At 54.2% G+C, this 16,394-nt stretch overlaps 1 protein-coding gene across 13 annotated transcripts in view; it reads left to right on the top strand.

Moving 5' to 3' along the window:
- Ehmt1 (euchromatic histone lysine methyltransferase 1) overlaps positions 1-16,160 on the top strand; it is a 157,191-nt gene extending 141,031 nt beyond the window's left edge. For 12 of the 13 annotated variants that reach the window (XM_077108753.1, XM_077108751.1, XM_077108752.1 and 9 more), the window contains 9 exons: positions 2,331-2,485; positions 3,302-3,469; positions 3,568-3,712; positions 4,503-4,580; positions 5,804-5,919; positions 6,854-6,940; positions 7,223-7,301; positions 13,749-13,924; positions 14,103-15,350. In XM_077108753.1, the coding sequence (XP_076964868.1) occupies positions 2,331-2,485; positions 3,302-3,469; positions 3,568-3,712; positions 4,503-4,580; positions 5,804-5,919; positions 6,854-6,940; positions 7,223-7,301; positions 13,749-13,924; positions 14,103-14,283 (1,185 nt within the window). In that variant the 3' untranslated portion in view covers positions 14,284-15,350. Of the gene's footprint in view, positions 1-2,330; positions 2,486-3,301; positions 3,470-3,567; positions 3,713-4,502; positions 4,581-5,803; positions 5,920-6,853; positions 6,941-7,222; positions 7,302-13,748; positions 13,925-14,102; positions 15,351-16,083 lie in introns of those variants that run through there. The other variant, XM_077108758.1, reaches the window with a different exon arrangement.
- The last annotated feature ends 234 nt before the right edge of the window (positions 16,161-16,394 follow it).

Here is a 16,394-nt window from a genome sequence, read left to right as displayed (position 1 = left end):
AGTGGGAACCATTTCAGGTCAGTCTCCTTTTACATCCTACAACCAGTAGTTGGCATGTTTGGCCTTGAGAAATTATTCAGCAAAAGAAGTGGATGGCCTCTGTTGCTTACAGCAGGTGCCTATCTCCGTATCTGGTGGGTCTCCAGTAGCTCGAGCTGTGCCAAAAACATAAGCGACTGGGTGCCCATCACCAAGGAGTAAGGCCCACTCAAAGCTGGCAGAGTTGACAGCACTGGTGGAGGGCCATGCTAGCGCCATGCATCGCCAACAATGACGTCACAGGAGACCACCTCCCTGCCCCCCACCCTGGTTTGTGGCAAGACAAATCTGCAGAACAAAGAGCACAAGTTGAAGGAAGTGTTCCCACTGTGGTGACAGTCAGGGGCTGTGCCTTCATAGAGCTTCAAGGAGGGCATGCTGCTAAAGGCCCACCAGGACGCTGGCAAACTGGTGACCAACCAGCATGAGATATTCGTGGACTAAGAGGTAGAGCAGATTCTCTGAGGGTGGGTCCCTCAGCAGGCAGGGGTGCTACTTGGTGGGAAGAAGGAATCTGGGCAGCTGAGGTTTGGGGGATGTGATTGACCTTTTAAAAAAAACTGTTAATTTGGACTGGGGATGTGTCTCAAGTGGTAGTGCACTAGCCTGGCATGCATGAGGCACTGGGTTCGATTCTCAGCACCACATAAAAATAAAGATATTGTGTCCTCCTAAAACTAAAGCATGAAATATTAAAAAAGAAAAAAACCTGTTAATTTGCTGGTTGTTAAAAAATGACTGCTATAGAGAAGGAAAATGGAAAGGAGGGAGTGGTTCCAACCTGAAAGAGACACTGGGACTCCAGGACGAAGGATTGAGACCATGACAGAGGTCTGGGAAGGGATTTAGGAGAGGGAGCCGGCTTGGGTATGCCTGGAAATGGCTGGACAGGAATGGGACCTCAGAGAGGACAGGCTGGAGGGGAGGGAGCGGAGCAAGGGGAGGTCAGCAGAGGCAGACCGCAGAGGAAGGGGGGTGTTGGTGGCAGCACAGCGTGCCTCCAACAGTTGAAGAAGACTTATTCGTGATGGGAGAAAAAACAGGATAGAGGGCATTAGCACCACACTGGAGAGGAAAATGAAGTGGGTGGCAGTGCGCTGGACAGTAGGCAGCAGCAATGTCCCCAGGCCCTCTGGGTGGGGCTGCAGAACTCAGCTGAGGTGGGGGTGGTGGGGGTGGTGTGTTGTGGGTGTCACCTCCCACAGAGCTGCATTTTGTCCAGCTGGAGATATCATTGTTGATGTTTTAAACCCGTTTCTTAGCTATCTGATAGGGCTCAACATTTTCTCCTATTTATGTTTTTTTTTTTTTTTTTGTCTTCTGTAAGCTCTTTATCATGGTAATACCTTTTTTTGTTTTTCCCACAATTATGCTCTAAGAAACTTACCATTATTAATTGTGAATTAATTATAAATTATCTGTTTTACATGTAGCACAAATACTTTTCCAAGTTTTATTTTTGTTTTACTTAAACATTTTTTTAAGCTGGGTGTGGTGATATGTATGCTATAATTCTAGCAGCTTCAGAGGCTGAGGCAGGAGGATCACAGGTTTCAGACCAGCCTTAGCTGATTAGTGAAGCCCTAAGCAACTTTGTGAAACCCTGTCTCAAAATGAAAATGGCTGGTAATGTGGCTCAGTGATAATACACCCCCTGGGTTCAATCCCCTGTCCCCTGCTGTCCCCCCAAAATTAGTTTTCAAGGCAATTCTTAAATACTTTTGTTGTTTTCATATCTTAAACATCAATCCTGTGAAACTATTTAGCTATTTGGGAAAGAATGTCAGTTTTTGAAAATAGAAGAGTATCCCACTGGTTATGTAAATGATGTATGGCATTTAAGGTAGTATAATTCTGATTGGGTGTTCCCCCCACCCCATGCCCCATTTTAAAAATACTCTTTTTGGGGGGAGGGGAGGCATTGCAGTACTAGGGATTGAACTCAGGGGCAACGGACCACTGATCCACATTCCCAGCCCTATTTTGTATTTAATTTAGACAGCATCTCACTGAGTTGCTTAGTGCCTCACTTTTGCTGAGGCTGGCTTTGAACTTGAGATCTTCCTGTCTCAGCCTCACAAGCCGCTGGAATTACAGGCATGTGCTGTACTACAATTTTGACTTTTAAAATAGGAAGAAAGGGTGCTGTGGAGTTCAGGTAGGAAACTGCTCTCTGGACTGTGAGGCCCTTCTTTAGGCCCACAAGCAGAGGGGTTGCTATCACCTGGTCCCAGCACCTTGCACCTGGCCAGGAGTGTCGTTCACGGGGCTCTCACTGTGTCTCTGCCCAGGAGGAAAACATCTGCCTGCACTGGGCTGCATTCTCAGGTTGTGTGGACATAGCTGAGATACTCCTGGCTGCCAAGTGTGACCTGCACGCTGTGAACATCCACGGAGACTCACCCCTGCACATCGCTGCCAGGGAGAATCGCTATGACTGTGTCGTGTAAGTGTGTTACTATCCTCGGCCCTGAGGGCTGCTTCAGTGGTCATGTCCATACAAGGTCTGACATCAGTGCAGCCCTCTGTTCTTGGTGGTAGACAAGTATCCTTGGGGTCTTGCAGGGAAAGGAGCATATTTCCCAGTCCCCTCTGAGATCAGCTGTGGCATGTTTCTGGCTTAGGGAGTATAGTCCTGTAGAATCCCAAATTCTTAGTTTGAATCTTGGGCTGAATCTTAGACCTAACACTCCTACCAGGAAGCAGTGTGGGGACAGTTCTTCTCCAAGTGAGGCCCTCAGAGGCTTTTGGGTGTCCCATCCCAGGAGCAGGGTTCCCTGTAGAGGAGGCTAGAGCTGTGAGTAGAGCCTATATTGGCTGCCCAGGGCCCTCTTTAAACACACCCTGTTCTGGTGGGGTCCTGGGTGGAGTCTTTGCTTCTGGGGAAGGAGGGAACGTGTGACTGCTGCCTCACTTGAAGTGCTGTGCCCAAGGTGAGGCTGTGGCCCCATCAGTGGGGTCACACTCTGGCTGCCCACCCTGCTCAGGGCCAGAACAGAGTCTTCTCCCCGTCGTCTCTCCCCTTATCCCTGCGGATAAATCTGAAATAAAAATCACTGGCCATCCTAGTTCTTGCACACCCTTCTTGCGACCACTGGGTGTGGGGCAGAGTGAGGCCTGGTGCCCTAGGCCGTACATGTGGAGGGTGTGGCAAGGTGGACTCTGCTCTGTTCCTAGCCAGTAGATTAATTTGATAAATCTTATCTTTGTCTCTTATAAATTCAGATTTGGATATTTTGTTGGCTTACGTTTTTCCTTTTAGCCTCTTTCTTTCTCGGGATTCAGATGTCACCTTAAAAAACAAGGAAGGAGAAACACCCCTGCAGTGCGCGAGCCTCGACTCGCAGGTGTGGAGTGCGCTGCAGACCAGCAAGGCTCTGCGGGACTCGGCCCCTGACAGGCCCGCCCCTGTCGAGAAGACGGTGAGCAGGTGAGGAGGCCCCAGAGCCAGCAGCTCTGTGGGCACTTGTGACCTTTGGGTGCAGGCCCCGCTGGGCAGAGCTCCTGATGGCCCCCTTTCCCCGGCAGAGACATTGCTCGAGGCTATGAGCGCATCCCCATCCCCTGTGTCAACGCTGTGGACAGCGAGCCCTGCCCCACCAACTACAAGTACGTCTCCCAGAACTGCGTGACCTCCCCCATGAGCATCGACAGGAACATCACTCACTTGCAGGTTGGTGGAGAGGGACACTGGACAGACCAGGAGTGGGGGCCTCAGGAGCCTGGGCTCTGGGTTTTCTTCCCACTCTCAGCAGAGGGCTGCAGTGACATGGCGGTATTTTTGTAGCAGTTACCTCCCACAAAGGAGGTGGAGGGCAGAAGAAGATTCTGCCAGAAAAAGGATCCTGAGTCCCACGCTGGACGCCGTGGGGCCCGCCTCTTAGGCTTTGCTGGTCCAGAGCAGGGCCAAGCATTCCCCAGCCCGTGGTTGCTCAGGGTGCTGGTGCTGCCTGGTCCTTGGGTCAGGAAGGAGAGGAGTCCCGTGCAGAGCCTTGGAGGCACCCTTGGCCCCCAGCTCCCACTGCAGGGTGCAGTCTAACAAGTGTCTGTGGGGTTGTGCAGGCCGCCAGGTAGTTGACTTGCAGTCTTTTCCTTTTATGGCTGAAATCAGACCTTTTCAAAGGCTGTCCTTGTGGCTTTGTTTGTGGGTAGCCCCACCACCCTCCTGGGGTGTTGGTTCTTGGCCTCAGGTGAGAGGCTGTGGGCCCTGACTCATCTTCCTGTGGAGTCTGGCCTTTAACTCCTTGGGGGCTGTGCCTCATTGACCTCCCCTTCCTCTCCTCAAGCACTCAGTGACTTTCTTAGTGTCCCAAGTGTCCTTTCTGGCTCTCCTGAGAAAGACCATATCAGACAAAGGGTAATTTTGACAATTTGCAACACATGTGACCATGACTATACTGGGAGGAAGAGTAGGGGGCCAAGTCTGCCCGTGTCTGATGGTGCCCTGCTACTCTCATCCCCAGTACTGCGTGTGCATAGACGACTGCTCCTCCAGCACCTGCATGTGTGGCCAGCTCAGCATGCGCTGCTGGTATGATAAGGTGAGGATTGTTCCTTTGCTGCAGATGTGCTTGCTGGGTAAGTTCTGCTGGAGGAGGGGCACAAAAACACGTCACTTCCTGTTCCAAGACTGTCCCAGCGACTTGGGGAGTGGGAGCCAGAGGTGAGCTGGTGTGCATAGGCAGAAGGAGGCCACAGACTGGGAGGAGGGCTTTTCTGGGTGGTTCCAGGGGTCCTGGAACTGGAGTTGGCCTGGCTCAGCCACAGGAGGAAACCTTTGTTGCAATGTCTGGTGAGCTCTGCCTTGTCCTTGCCAGTGTGAGTGGTGTGAGACACAGAGGGATGGTACAGGCTGGGGCTGGGCTAGATGGAGGGAGCATCACTGGGCAGGGTGGCCAGGGCAGCCTCGGGCTTGGAAGTGACTGGCAGGTGCTGGCAGGAAAAGCCCAGTGAGAGGCCCTGAGGGAAAAGCTAAGAAGAGAAGGGTTCAAAGGCCCAGGATGCAGTTCAGGAACATAGTGGAAGGCTTGGTTTGGGAGTCCAGGGGTCACTGGTGGGAGGGGCTGGAGTGCTGGGTGAAGAAGCAGCAGGCTGAGAATGGGGACAGCAGAGTCTTTCCCAAGGGATCTTCAGAGGAGAAGGAAATTGTGGAGCGTGAAATGTGTTTTCTGAATGACAGGAGGTCACCAAGAGAGGGCTGGCAGAGCTGGCAGGTACCAGTAGATCTTGTCCTGGGGTGTGGCTCCTGCAGGGCAGGGCAGGGCAGGAGCAAGTATTCCAAGGGTAGTTGCAGCTGCTCAGAATACTCCGAAGGCTCAGGCTTGTACACACCCCTTGTCTGGCTTGGGGTGTAGAAAGGGAGCAGGTGGTGGGGTCCCCAGATGCAGGGACTTTCAGAGCAGCAAGGTCAAGTGTACAGGAGTGTCCAGGAGGTGCCAACCACCTAAAGGAAGTGGGGACCCCCATGCTGTAGCCCTGGACTGACTGAGAAGACAAGGCAGGAGGGCAGGGAGGACCGTGGACAAGCAAGGACCAGGTGAGCTCCCTGAAGCCTCCACAGCCACTCAGCTCCTGGCGGGGCTCTGCTCCAAACCCTTGGTGTAGAGTTTTACCCCATGTTCCCCAGCAGGTGTTCTAGAAATCATGGGTTTTATGTCCATTTGAGGCCACACTGGACACTCTATAAAAATGCATTTGTATCCACCCTTTTGGAAACAAAAGCAACTGATTCTGCTAAGCCCTCATAGCTGCTGTCTGTCCATAGGACGGCCGACTCCTGCCAGAGTTCAACATGGCTGAGCCTCCCTTGATCTTCGAGTGTAACCACGCCTGCTCCTGCTGGAGGAACTGCCGCAACCGTGTCGTGCAGAACGGTCTCAGGTGGGAGGCCTGCGGGTGCCTAGTCACCCTGGACTAGAGTGTGTGGGTATGGGTGGAGCGATGTCTTGTGCTCTAGAAAGGGCGCAGCCTGTGACGGCCAGCTGTGCACCACTCAGACTCGGCTAGAGAGGAAGGTGGTGTTGGGCACAGCACTGAAGGCAGAGGCGGTGTTGCAGCCTGAGTTCCCATGCCCTTCTTCAATGGGACGGACTTCATCCTAACAGAGCACTCCTGCTGCCTTCTGTGCTCACCCACTGTGTCTCTGGCAACTAGTGGTGACGTCTGATGGCAGCTAGTCTGCAGCCTTTTTCCTCATCACTCAAGCCCTCCGTTCTATGAGCCTGCCCAGGTTTGGGTCTGACATCAGTAACCGTGGCCTGTGTGGGAGTGCAGACAGAGTGCTGGTGGCTAGCCTGCTCTTCTCTGTCCTCCAGGGACAAGCACAGTCCTGCCATATCCCCTGGACCCATGAATGGGCCAACAGGATGTGTGTGGCTCTAAGGGGTCCTCAAAACTGGGGGGACTCCCCAAGCATGGTCTGCTTCAGTGCCCAAGGCTCTGAGGAGCTTGCTTGGCTCCTTCTGATGCCACTATCTGGGTGGCCAACAGCATAGCATTCCATGCCCCAGCAGTAGGGCTTTCATGCATGAGCATCTTTGGTCCCCACGCCACCCAGAGGAAAACAGGCAGCCACAGTGAGGAAGCTGCTGCACAGGCATGGCCTCTGCACTCCGTACCTTGGCATCAGGCCCAGTCTGTGCTCCCAGCTTCCTGGGTGTGAGCTACTGCCGGCCACGTGCAGAGCTATATGGGTCTCAGATAAGAAACCAGGGCTTTCCTCTTCATCTACTCCTGCCATTCACTGCAGAACATGCCAAGCTGAGTTTGTCTGAGTGCAGGGCACATGTCCATCTCCCCTCTCCCTGTTTTCCAGGGCAAGGCTCCAGCTCTATCGGACACAGGACATGGGCTGGGGCGTGCGGTCCCTGCAGGACATCCCATTGGGCACCTTTGTCTGCGAGTAAGTGGGTCTGGGGTCACTCAAGTCTGCTGGCTATATGAGTCATTTCTGGGACACCTGCATGTCTGCACTCCAGGAAAAGCTCTCAGAGCAGGCGCATCTAGTCGCTTGGGAGTGGGGTGTAGCAGAGGCCCTGGTCACACTCGCCCTCCAAGCAGCAGCTCACTATCTGCCACTGGTCATTGCCCACACTCTTTGCCTGTAGTCATGCTCTGCCTCAGGAACGACCACAGAAGCTTGTTCAAGGGGCCGTGGGCGCACTGTCCCCTCTCTTCACTGCAGGTATGTCGGGGAGCTGATCTCAGACTCGGAAGCCGATGTTCGGGAAGAAGACTCTTACCTCTTCGACCTAGACAACAAGGTGATGTGATGTGAGGGGCTGGACATGAGGAGCTGGCTGCAACCCTGAAATGTGGGTGTGAGCTCTGGTTCTGTGCCGCTGGCCCTGGAGACAGACCTGCTGAGCCCTAGACAGGGAGTGGACACCTGAGGGGGAGCCCAGCTCATGCTGCAGGCCACTCTCCTCACACCCCACTGCACCTCTAGAGCCCGAGATGGAGGGGCCGTGTGCTGACAGGCAGAGGGACAGAAGGGAACTGCACTATAGATGGAAGGCCTGGGCCAGAATGCCAACAGGCTCATCCCTCGTTCACTGGGGGTATGCCGAGCTGAGGAACTGCGCTGGGGACTGTCGAGGCCTCCGCTGTTTTGCTGGCTCACAAACCCACTACATCCCTTCAAATGGCTCAAAGTGCTGGAGCACTTTGCTGCTTGAGCCTTTGACTTGCTCCCCCGAAGCTCCTGAGTCCGGAAGTGCTCTCCTAGAACACTCCGGAGTTGCCGAGCCAGCACTGGTCGGTGGGGACATGAGGTTTTCTCACCTTTGACAGTAGCCACCAGACCGCAGAAACAGTATGGTCCCTGCAAATGAGTGCCTCCACAGCTGCTCTCGACCCTAGGTTGTGGTCCCTATCCACCCTAGGTTGTGGTCCCCACAGTCCTCTCCTGGGAGGCCCAGCACCGTGGAACAACATGCTCCCCCAGAGAGGCTGGCTGCTGGGGTTCTGGCTCTCTGATGTCTGCGTGTGCAGGGACGCCAGGCCTGAGCGAGGGCAGCTTGTGTGCTGCTGGCAGGCGTCCGGTGCCGTGGGTGCTATGACTTATAGGGGGCTTCTCCTGGGAACTGTGGCTAGTGCTCCTCCTGTTGATTGGTGGTGCCTGTCCTGGTGGATGCTGTGTCTCTTCTGGGTGCCCCAGGCCTCCTTCCTGTGTGGCTTTTTTGCCTCCTCGCTATGCCCTCAGCAAGTTTGGTCCTTGTTCCTGTTGGGGTCTGACTTACCAGTCTTCTCCTGTATGCCTGTTTGGCTTTTGTGATGCCCTAGTTAGAGTGTGAACCCAAGTGAGTTCCGGAAGTCACACTTGAGCCCTCACATTTGGGTCCGTGCCCCATGGACTTGGTCAGCTCAGGTTTTATTTTCCGCCTGGATGCCTGTCTCTTGCACCCTGGTTGGGAGACCACCCTCCCTGCTGTAGTGACTGTTACCACAGCTGAAGTGTCCCCAGTGCCTGGGCTTGCCCACCCAAGTCTCAGGTACTGATTTCCACATGTACTGGAGCCCTCGACGAGGGCCTTGGTCTTCATCGTTTCATGTAGGTTTTGAAATCAGCTTGAAACTCCCGTGGGATTCACTGGGGGTATGCCGAGCTGAGGAACTGCACTGGGAGCTGTTGAGGGATTCACCATTTTGCTGGCTCACAAGCACACTGCATCCCTTCGAGTGGCTCAGGCGACTCTGGTGCACCCTGGGTTTCTGTGGTCTGATGTTGGGTCTTCTGTGGAGCTTCCCTTAATCAAATGGATTTTTGCTTTTCCCTTTGGGTTACCTTTTAAGTCTGTTTCAGCTGTACTAAGTGCACATGCTGGTACAGCCACAGCCAAGAGGAGATGTCCACCACCTGAGTCCCCACAACTGCTCACCCTGCCCACCTTCCCTGAAGGTGAGCTTTTCCTGCGTTAGGATGTCCAGTGAGGGGTCTGTGTCTGCCTGTGTCGTTCCAGCCACACCACAGTGGCTGCCTGCTTCTCTGACTCAGCAGCTTGTGCTTGCACATGGCCCCGTTGTTTCCAGCTCTCTGCTGGGAACTACCTGCTGTGACTTGAAGCCATCCAGGGTGTGAGTTTTCATTTCTCTTGGTAAACACCTGGGAGTGGAGTCACCAGGTCATGTGGTAAAAGTACATTCAACCTTAAAAGAAACTGCCGGTTTTCCAAGGTGGTTATTCCACTTGTGTTCCCACCAGCAACAGAGGAGAGTTCCAGGCATTGTCATTTTAATTTGCATTTCCTGGGTGGTTGACAGTATTGAACATATTTTCCTGTGCTTATTAGATGTTCTTAGGTCTTGTTTTTTTGAAGTAGCTTTAAACATGTGGCCTGTTTGGGTTGGACTGCTTGTCTTCTTGGGTTGTGAGGTCTCTTTGCATCTTCTGACCCCTGAGCACACTAGTGCCTCCAGGCCCCTGCTCCGCTGGGAGCAGACCCCACTGTGTCCACCTGAGCACCACTGTCTCAGGGCCCGAGTGTGTCAGCATCTTAAGTGCCCTGCCTAGATCCTGCCCCACCTGTGCCCCTTCTCACCTGCTTTGGACCTTTGCTCCAGCTTTACCCTGTTCACAGGGCCCTGGGGTGTGGGCCTTAAGCTGCCTTCTGTGGCTTATCTGCCACAGACCTAGCTGGAGGGTTTCTTGACCAGATAAACTTAGGAAGGGCTGCACCAGTGTCTGAGGACCCTGTTGAAGACCTCCTTGAGACTGGCAACAGAGGCCTCTACAGTAGGAACGCGTGAAGGAGGGTGTGGCCCTCACTGTCTCTGTTGTGGGAGGGACTCTAGCTGATTGGGCTAGGCAGGTTCTGGAAGGGCTGCTAGCTCCAACGCTGGGACCTGAGGCTCAAGAGTGGCCCTTGGTCTCTGGGAGACCTGCATTGTGCACCCCTGCCTCTGAAGGTCTATGAGCTACATGCTGATGGGTGGCCATTGTGTGCCCCAAGGACTATGCACACCAGCTTGCTGTCCTTTGGGGGTGTCTCTGGGTTCTGAGCTCACTGGAGATTCTTTTGAGATGTGAGAGTGTGCTTGTGGGCTACCATGGATGCCACTGAAGCCTGGGGATGCTTGGTGCAGAGTGGGACAGTTCCTGGGGTAGAGGAGGGTTGCTTTAAAGCTCTGTGTGTCATCTCTGGGCCTGTAGTTCTGGACAGAAGCACCAAAGGAGAGCAACAACCAGGGGACCCCGCCTGAGCTCCAGTCCTACAGGAAGCACCTTCCCCTCTGGCGGCTGGGTGATGGGTGTGCAGATGGGCACCCTGTGTTTCCAGTGAGTGAAAGCGAGTCCCTGCAGTGTGGTCAGTGGTGAGCACCAGCCAGGCATCTGTGCAGAGGCAGCTGCTCTTCAACAAGGAGAGGGCTGTCCCATGACCATGCTGCGCCCTGCCAGGTCTCACACATGTGTGCCGGCTCCCTTGGTCCCTGCCCCAGTGCTTCCTGCCAACTGGGAGGATGGGCTGGCGCTCAGGGGCAGTTTGTCGGAGGTACTGTGTTCTTCTGTTTCCGTCTAGGGGGCTGGGTTCATTGTTTCTGTTCAGCAAAGAATTGAAGAACAAGCCACAGAGATAGCAAACAAGCAGCAGGTTTATTCCAAAAGCACCAGTGACAGACTTCTCCAAAGAGAAGGGACCCCCAAGCTGGGAGTCCAATGGGGGAGTTTTGGCCTGTTCTTTTTATGGTCTCTAGAATTTCCTCCTTTCATCACCTCCTCTCCTGTCCCCGCTCCTCTGGCTATTCATTGGTGTTCCCTGTGTCCACACATCTGCTTTAGTTTCTCTATTGGGTCCCCTGCTTGTGTCCACGAGCACTTATGCCAAGCAGGAAGTTGACCTCTTTGGAAGATCCTCTCCATGTTCCTTGGGCCTGGCCCTGCCCTGATGACTTCACTCACCATCTTGCCCTTGTCGCCTCTGCCCTTCCACATCTCCCTCACTTCAGCGGGTCCTGGATGGAAATTTGTGGTGCCTGATTCCTGTCCTCTGAATGGGAATGGTCCTCCCCTTCCCCTTCACCTGACATCTCTGTACCATGGAGATTCTGAGCTGTGTTTCATGGGGCTTCTGTCATGTCACCCCTTGTACATTTGTTAAATGAAATGCTTCTTTATAAAAAACAAACCTTAGCTTCTGAGTCACCCTAGTGGGAGGGGGCAAGAAGCCTCACACCGGCCATTTAGCTGCCTGTTCCAAGGTGAGGAGGTGGTATAAAAACTACGGGTTGCAAAGCAAGTTTGGTCTTTTTATTTTGTCTGGGTCGAGTGGCCCTGTGGACTGTGGATTTTCTCTGCTCAGTGTGCTCTGACCAGTTACAGCCATTCTTTGTCTCCTGTGCGCCTGCTTTCTGGCACCCACCAGGCTGCTCCGTCCAGCCCATCCACACCTGGAGCCAGTCCTTTGCCCAGGGCATTGTCTTCCTTTCTGGAGAATGACTTTCAGACCCAGCTCTCATTGCTGTTAGGGTGCATTGCTAGACCCTCTATCCAGAGGCCAGCGATGAAGGAACCAGGGTTTTGCTGGTTCTCAGTGATGTTTCCAGTTCATGTTTTGATGCAGGGCTTTTACCCAGCTGGTTTGATTTCATCCTTGTGTCTCTTACAGTGAAAATCTTGTTTGCTGGGAATTCTGGTTTTAGGTCCTCGTTGTCATCCAGCAGCAGTAGGCACAGATGACTGTTGGATGTGCTGGCTGCCTCTGTGGTGGGGCCTTTGGGTACGCTCCACTCAGGACACATGAAGTGTATTGTGTTTCGCTTCTCGGTGATTGTCACCAGTGAGATTTCATTTCAGTTCATTTACGTTTTGGAATTATGATTTTTAATCTCACCGAAGATTTCATACTTTAAAATTAGAGTAGTATGTTGCTTCTGTCCATGTCCTTAGTACTCCTGTGCCTGTTGCCTGAGTCTGGGAGCTCAGAGACCACAGGGGCTCTGGTGCAGTACTTGGCATCTGGCGAGGGCTATGGCCTGGTGCCTCATCAGCACCTCCACTTGTTGTGTCCCTGTGCAGAGAGGCGGCAGCTCTGGAGCCCCTTTCCTCGGGTGTGGTCCCCCCAGGGCTGCCTCAGGACCTGGCCACCTCCTGACATGTTCTTGGGCAGTGTGAAGGATGTGGAGATATTCTGACCACAGCAGCTGTCCTCTGCTACCATTGACCATTTGTAGAACTGTGACAGTGCAGGCACAGTCCTTCTCACACAAGGAGTGGTACAGAGTGTGTGTGTGTGTGTGTGTGTGTGTGTGTGTCTGTCTGTCTGTCTGTTTGTCTGTTACCCTCTCTGCCTGTCCTGCACCACAGGGTCAGCGTGCTGTCAGGACAGGACATGCAGCTCTCCCTCAGCCTTTTCACTCAGGACATCGGGATTGAGGTTGGCTCTTGCTGGCTTTACAGAAGGCATTGAGGTGACTGACTGTAAAGAGACACTTGGTTTGACATTCACCATCACCAGAGGGTCCCTGAAGCTGGTGACCTGCTCGGTGGCAAGTTAACAGTGGTGGATTTTGATTAGAATCCACACCTGATTCTTTTTATCATTTGCTTCTCTTCTGAGACCTCTGCTTCCTGAGTTGTCTTGCACTGGGAGCACCCTGGTTCTCCTGGTTGTGGGTAGCTGTCACCTCTGCACAAGGACACCCACCCCAGGGCAGGGTCTAGTTCCCCTGGGGTAGATCACATCAGGCTGTCCTCCTCCTGGTGTCCCATGGAGTGCATGCCTGAGCCTCTTGGGGCAGGCCCAGGTCATGGGTTGCTGTGTCTTTTATTTTGGTGGTTGCTGTGGAGTTTGCTCCCACTGTGGCCTCTGAGGACATCTGTTCTTGCGGGGTGTTGATGGAGGGAACTAGTCTGTGTCGACAACTCTGACTGTCCTGGAGTCCAGGCTTCACCTCATCCCAGTGTTACACACTGGGGAGCTGTCTCCTGCCCTGTGCTTCCCTGTGGTTGGTGTGGGTTTGGGCCTCTTAACCTCTGTGAGTGCCATTGGGCCTCCCGTGAATGCTAATGCAAATGTGACCAGGAGGCCAGGAGCAACCTCTGGCACCAACCCTTTCCTCCACAGGACTTGGGTCTGTGCAGATGTCTCCTCAGCACATCTCCTCCTGGTTGTGCTCTTCTGAGCTGGCTGTTCCGTGACATGCTGATAGTCCTCTGCTGTGTGGTATCCGTACCGCAAGCTCAGCTATTCAGGCTGTCGTTTTCTGGTGGTGTAGGCTGGGTACACAGCAAGGGTGGTCACAGCCTCTCCTGGAAGCACCTGGGTTCTGTCCAGCCTGGGCAGCTCCATGCAATCCTATAGGACAGTGCCCGGGCCCTTGCTGCTGTTGACTTGGGTCTCCTGTGTTCCTCACTATGCAGCCTCTGTTTAGGCAGCAGCAGCATCTCTCAGTCTGGATCCCTAGGTGGAAAACTCTGCATCTGAAGGGCTTCTGGGTCGGTGCAGTTCACCCAGTCTCCATCCTACTGTGATGCCAGATGAGTCTGTGGGCTGCCTGGAGCCCTGGTCCTCTCTGCCCTCAAGTTAGCAAGAAGCCCTCTTTCTGTGTCCTGGCATAGGTCTATACAGAGGCCCTGCCCTGCCCTTCCAAGTCTCTGCGTTGTTGCCACAGCCCTCAGGAGAAGATCCCTTGAGTGTCCCGGGGCTGAGGGCACTCCTGGGCGCCACTGCTGGGCTGCGGCCTCCGTGACTATCTTGCTTTCTCGCCCCTAGGATGGAGAGGTGTACTGCATTGACGCACGGTTCTACGGGAACGTCAGCCGGTTCATAAACCACCACTGCGAGCCCAACCTCGTGCCCGTGCGCGTCTTCATGTCTCACCAGGACCTGCGGTTTCCCAGGATCGCCTTCTTCAGCACCCGCCTGATCCAGGCTGGAGAACAGCTGGGGTACGTAGGGCCTCCCAGGTGCAGCAGGAGGGGTGGGTGTGGCGGATGTGTGGTCACACATGTGCTGCCAGAGTGGGGTGCTCTCTGACCATCAGAGCCTGGATGGGACAGTCTGGGGAGGGCAGCCTGCCTGACCACCTGGGTCTGGCTGTAGAGGTGCTGAGTTCTGCTCCCCCAGGTTTGACTACGGGGAACGCTTCTGGGACATCAAGGGCAAGCTCTTCAGCTGCCGCTGTGGCTCCCCCAAGTGCCGGCACTCGAGTGCAGCCCTGGCCCAGCGGCAGGCCAGTGCCTCTCAGGAGGCCCAGGAGAACGGCCTGCCAGATACCAGCTCCGCGGCTGCCACTGACCCCCTATGAGATGCAGCAAGGCCAGTGGGAGGCTGGAGATCAGATTCTGATGGACTGCAATTAGGAGAGGAGGCGGTGCAGAGGGACCAGGGGTGCAGACCCCCCAGCAGTGCTCCAGACCTGGGGCAACCCGGCCTGTTGCTCAGGCACACTTTGGACTGTGTGCCTCACAAGACGCTGGGGCTCCACAGGCGTGACCTTGTGAGTTTCCCGTGGTGGTTTGTCTTTGCGACGTTCCTCGTTTCTTCCTCTGATCTCTGAGGTCCTCACTCCACCACTGGGTTGGTTTTTTTCTCCAGTCCAGCCCAGACTCCTGTGTGGCACCCGCCAAAACCGCCATCACCCACAGCTGCTCCGATAGACCTGCCTACCCTCTCCCTATGTGGCTGGTGCCTGCTCCCAGGTGCCGCAGGGAGAACCCTCCCTCCTGTCACAGCCTGGGCGAGGTCAGGCAGAAAACGTGGGTCTGCTTTTTAAAGAAATCCTATATCTAGTCCTATGTATCAAAACTCTAACTGGCGCTTCTTTGTGAGGAAGCAGTTGGTGCAGATGGACCTGCACCCGCCCCCGCCCAGCCAGGCCCTTGAGGCTGGTCCCTTCTGATGACCTGAAGCCACCTGCGATGACGTCGAGTCAGCTGATTTGCTTCCTACCCTTATTGAACACAAGGACAGACAAAGAATAAACACAACACAGACAACGGTGCTGAACCTGGTGTGGTTTCTACTCACCACCTGAAAATAAACTATCAACTGTAAAAAGAGAACAAAGTGATTTTAGAATAAAATGCAGGAAAAACTTTTTTAAAACGTTAGTCTTGTAGTTGAATAAATTTGCCGTCGCCTTTTGTGTGGCGGTCTGGCAGGTCATGTACTTTTTTTGGCATATACCTTTCTAAATACTGTAACTAGTGCAGCAACCGTGGGTTTTTTTGTGTGACTCTTCTAAAACATTCATATTGCAGTCATGTTTATTTTTTCTGTTAAAATGTTTTTGACAGTTTTAAGAGCAGTCTTTTGGCTCAGACCATTTCTTGTTCTGTTTTCAATGAAATCAATAAAAAAGAAGTACTTTAAGTGGAGTTTCACTGTGGCACCACGCTGTGCTGGTCTCTGCAGAGCCCCACACATGCATGTGCCGCCCTGGGCACTGGGGCCAGGCTCTGCCTGCTGCCCCACATCCCCCATGCAGATTGCGGGGAAGCCTTTGGCGAGTGCCCTTGCCGGGTGGCTGGCATGCCTGTGGGTGCGTGTGTCTGGCGCCAGGATTTGGGGCCAGGAATCATGCTAAAGGCCTCTGTGAGGCAGAGGCGAGCCCCCACATTCCTGAGTGGGTCTGGTCAGCAAGTAGGGCTGGAGCTGGGCCTCCTGCTGTGCTCCTGCAGGGCTGGCCTCATTCGCCACAGGAGAGCTTGTAAGCTCTATGAAAAATAGATTAGAGGCTCTGGTTTTCAACATAGTTCACTCATTAGACACTTCACAGAGGGAGAGCAGCCCTCCTGCACTTGGCAAGCAGCCCGAGCAGGGTGCCTTCCTTCAGGCTGTAGCCACTCCACTTCAGGCGCTGTTGGGCCAGGGAAGAGGTCAGTTTCCTCCAGGAGCACTTGGACCTTGGCCCACACATGCTCAGGGTGGGTTCGTGATGCAGAGCTGGCAGATCACCTCAGCCTGGAGGTGGCAGAAGGAGCTGCCTGGAGCTTGGATATAAGGCACAGTTGACCCCACCAGGCCTGGGAGGGGAGGTAACCTGGGACGGCTTGCAGTGGGTCAGCTGACCACGTTTTGCATCTGGATCACCTGCCTGTTCTAGGTCAGGTGCTGGATGTACAGCAGCTGTGTGCTGAATCAGACCTAGGCCAGCTGAGGACCTCTGGGGCATCGGGAAGGTGAGCAATAAAGGGGGAAACCTGGTGGGGCCAAGGCCCCTCCATAGGCCTCATCATGGCCAATTTTGACCATTTGAAACAGGAACCCACCTCGTGAGACTGATGTGGGCTGCTGTGTCTCACTGAACCTAGACTGCTCTATGGTGGTCACTGTGGCCCCAGGGGTGGGGCTGGGTGGCACTGTGATGGGAGGATCTGCCTCATCTCCCCTCTTCCCTTTTGTTCTCTTTGGATA

This window comes from Callospermophilus lateralis, chromosome 2 (assembly GCF_048772815.1).
Source record: "Callospermophilus lateralis isolate mCalLat2 chromosome 2, mCalLat2.hap1, whole genome shotgun sequence".
In the NCBI taxonomy this organism is placed as follows: Eukaryota; Metazoa; Chordata; class Mammalia; order Rodentia; family Sciuridae; genus Callospermophilus; species Callospermophilus lateralis.
Note: the sequence above shows the minus strand (reverse complement) of the source record. Positions and strands in the feature narration are given on the sequence as shown.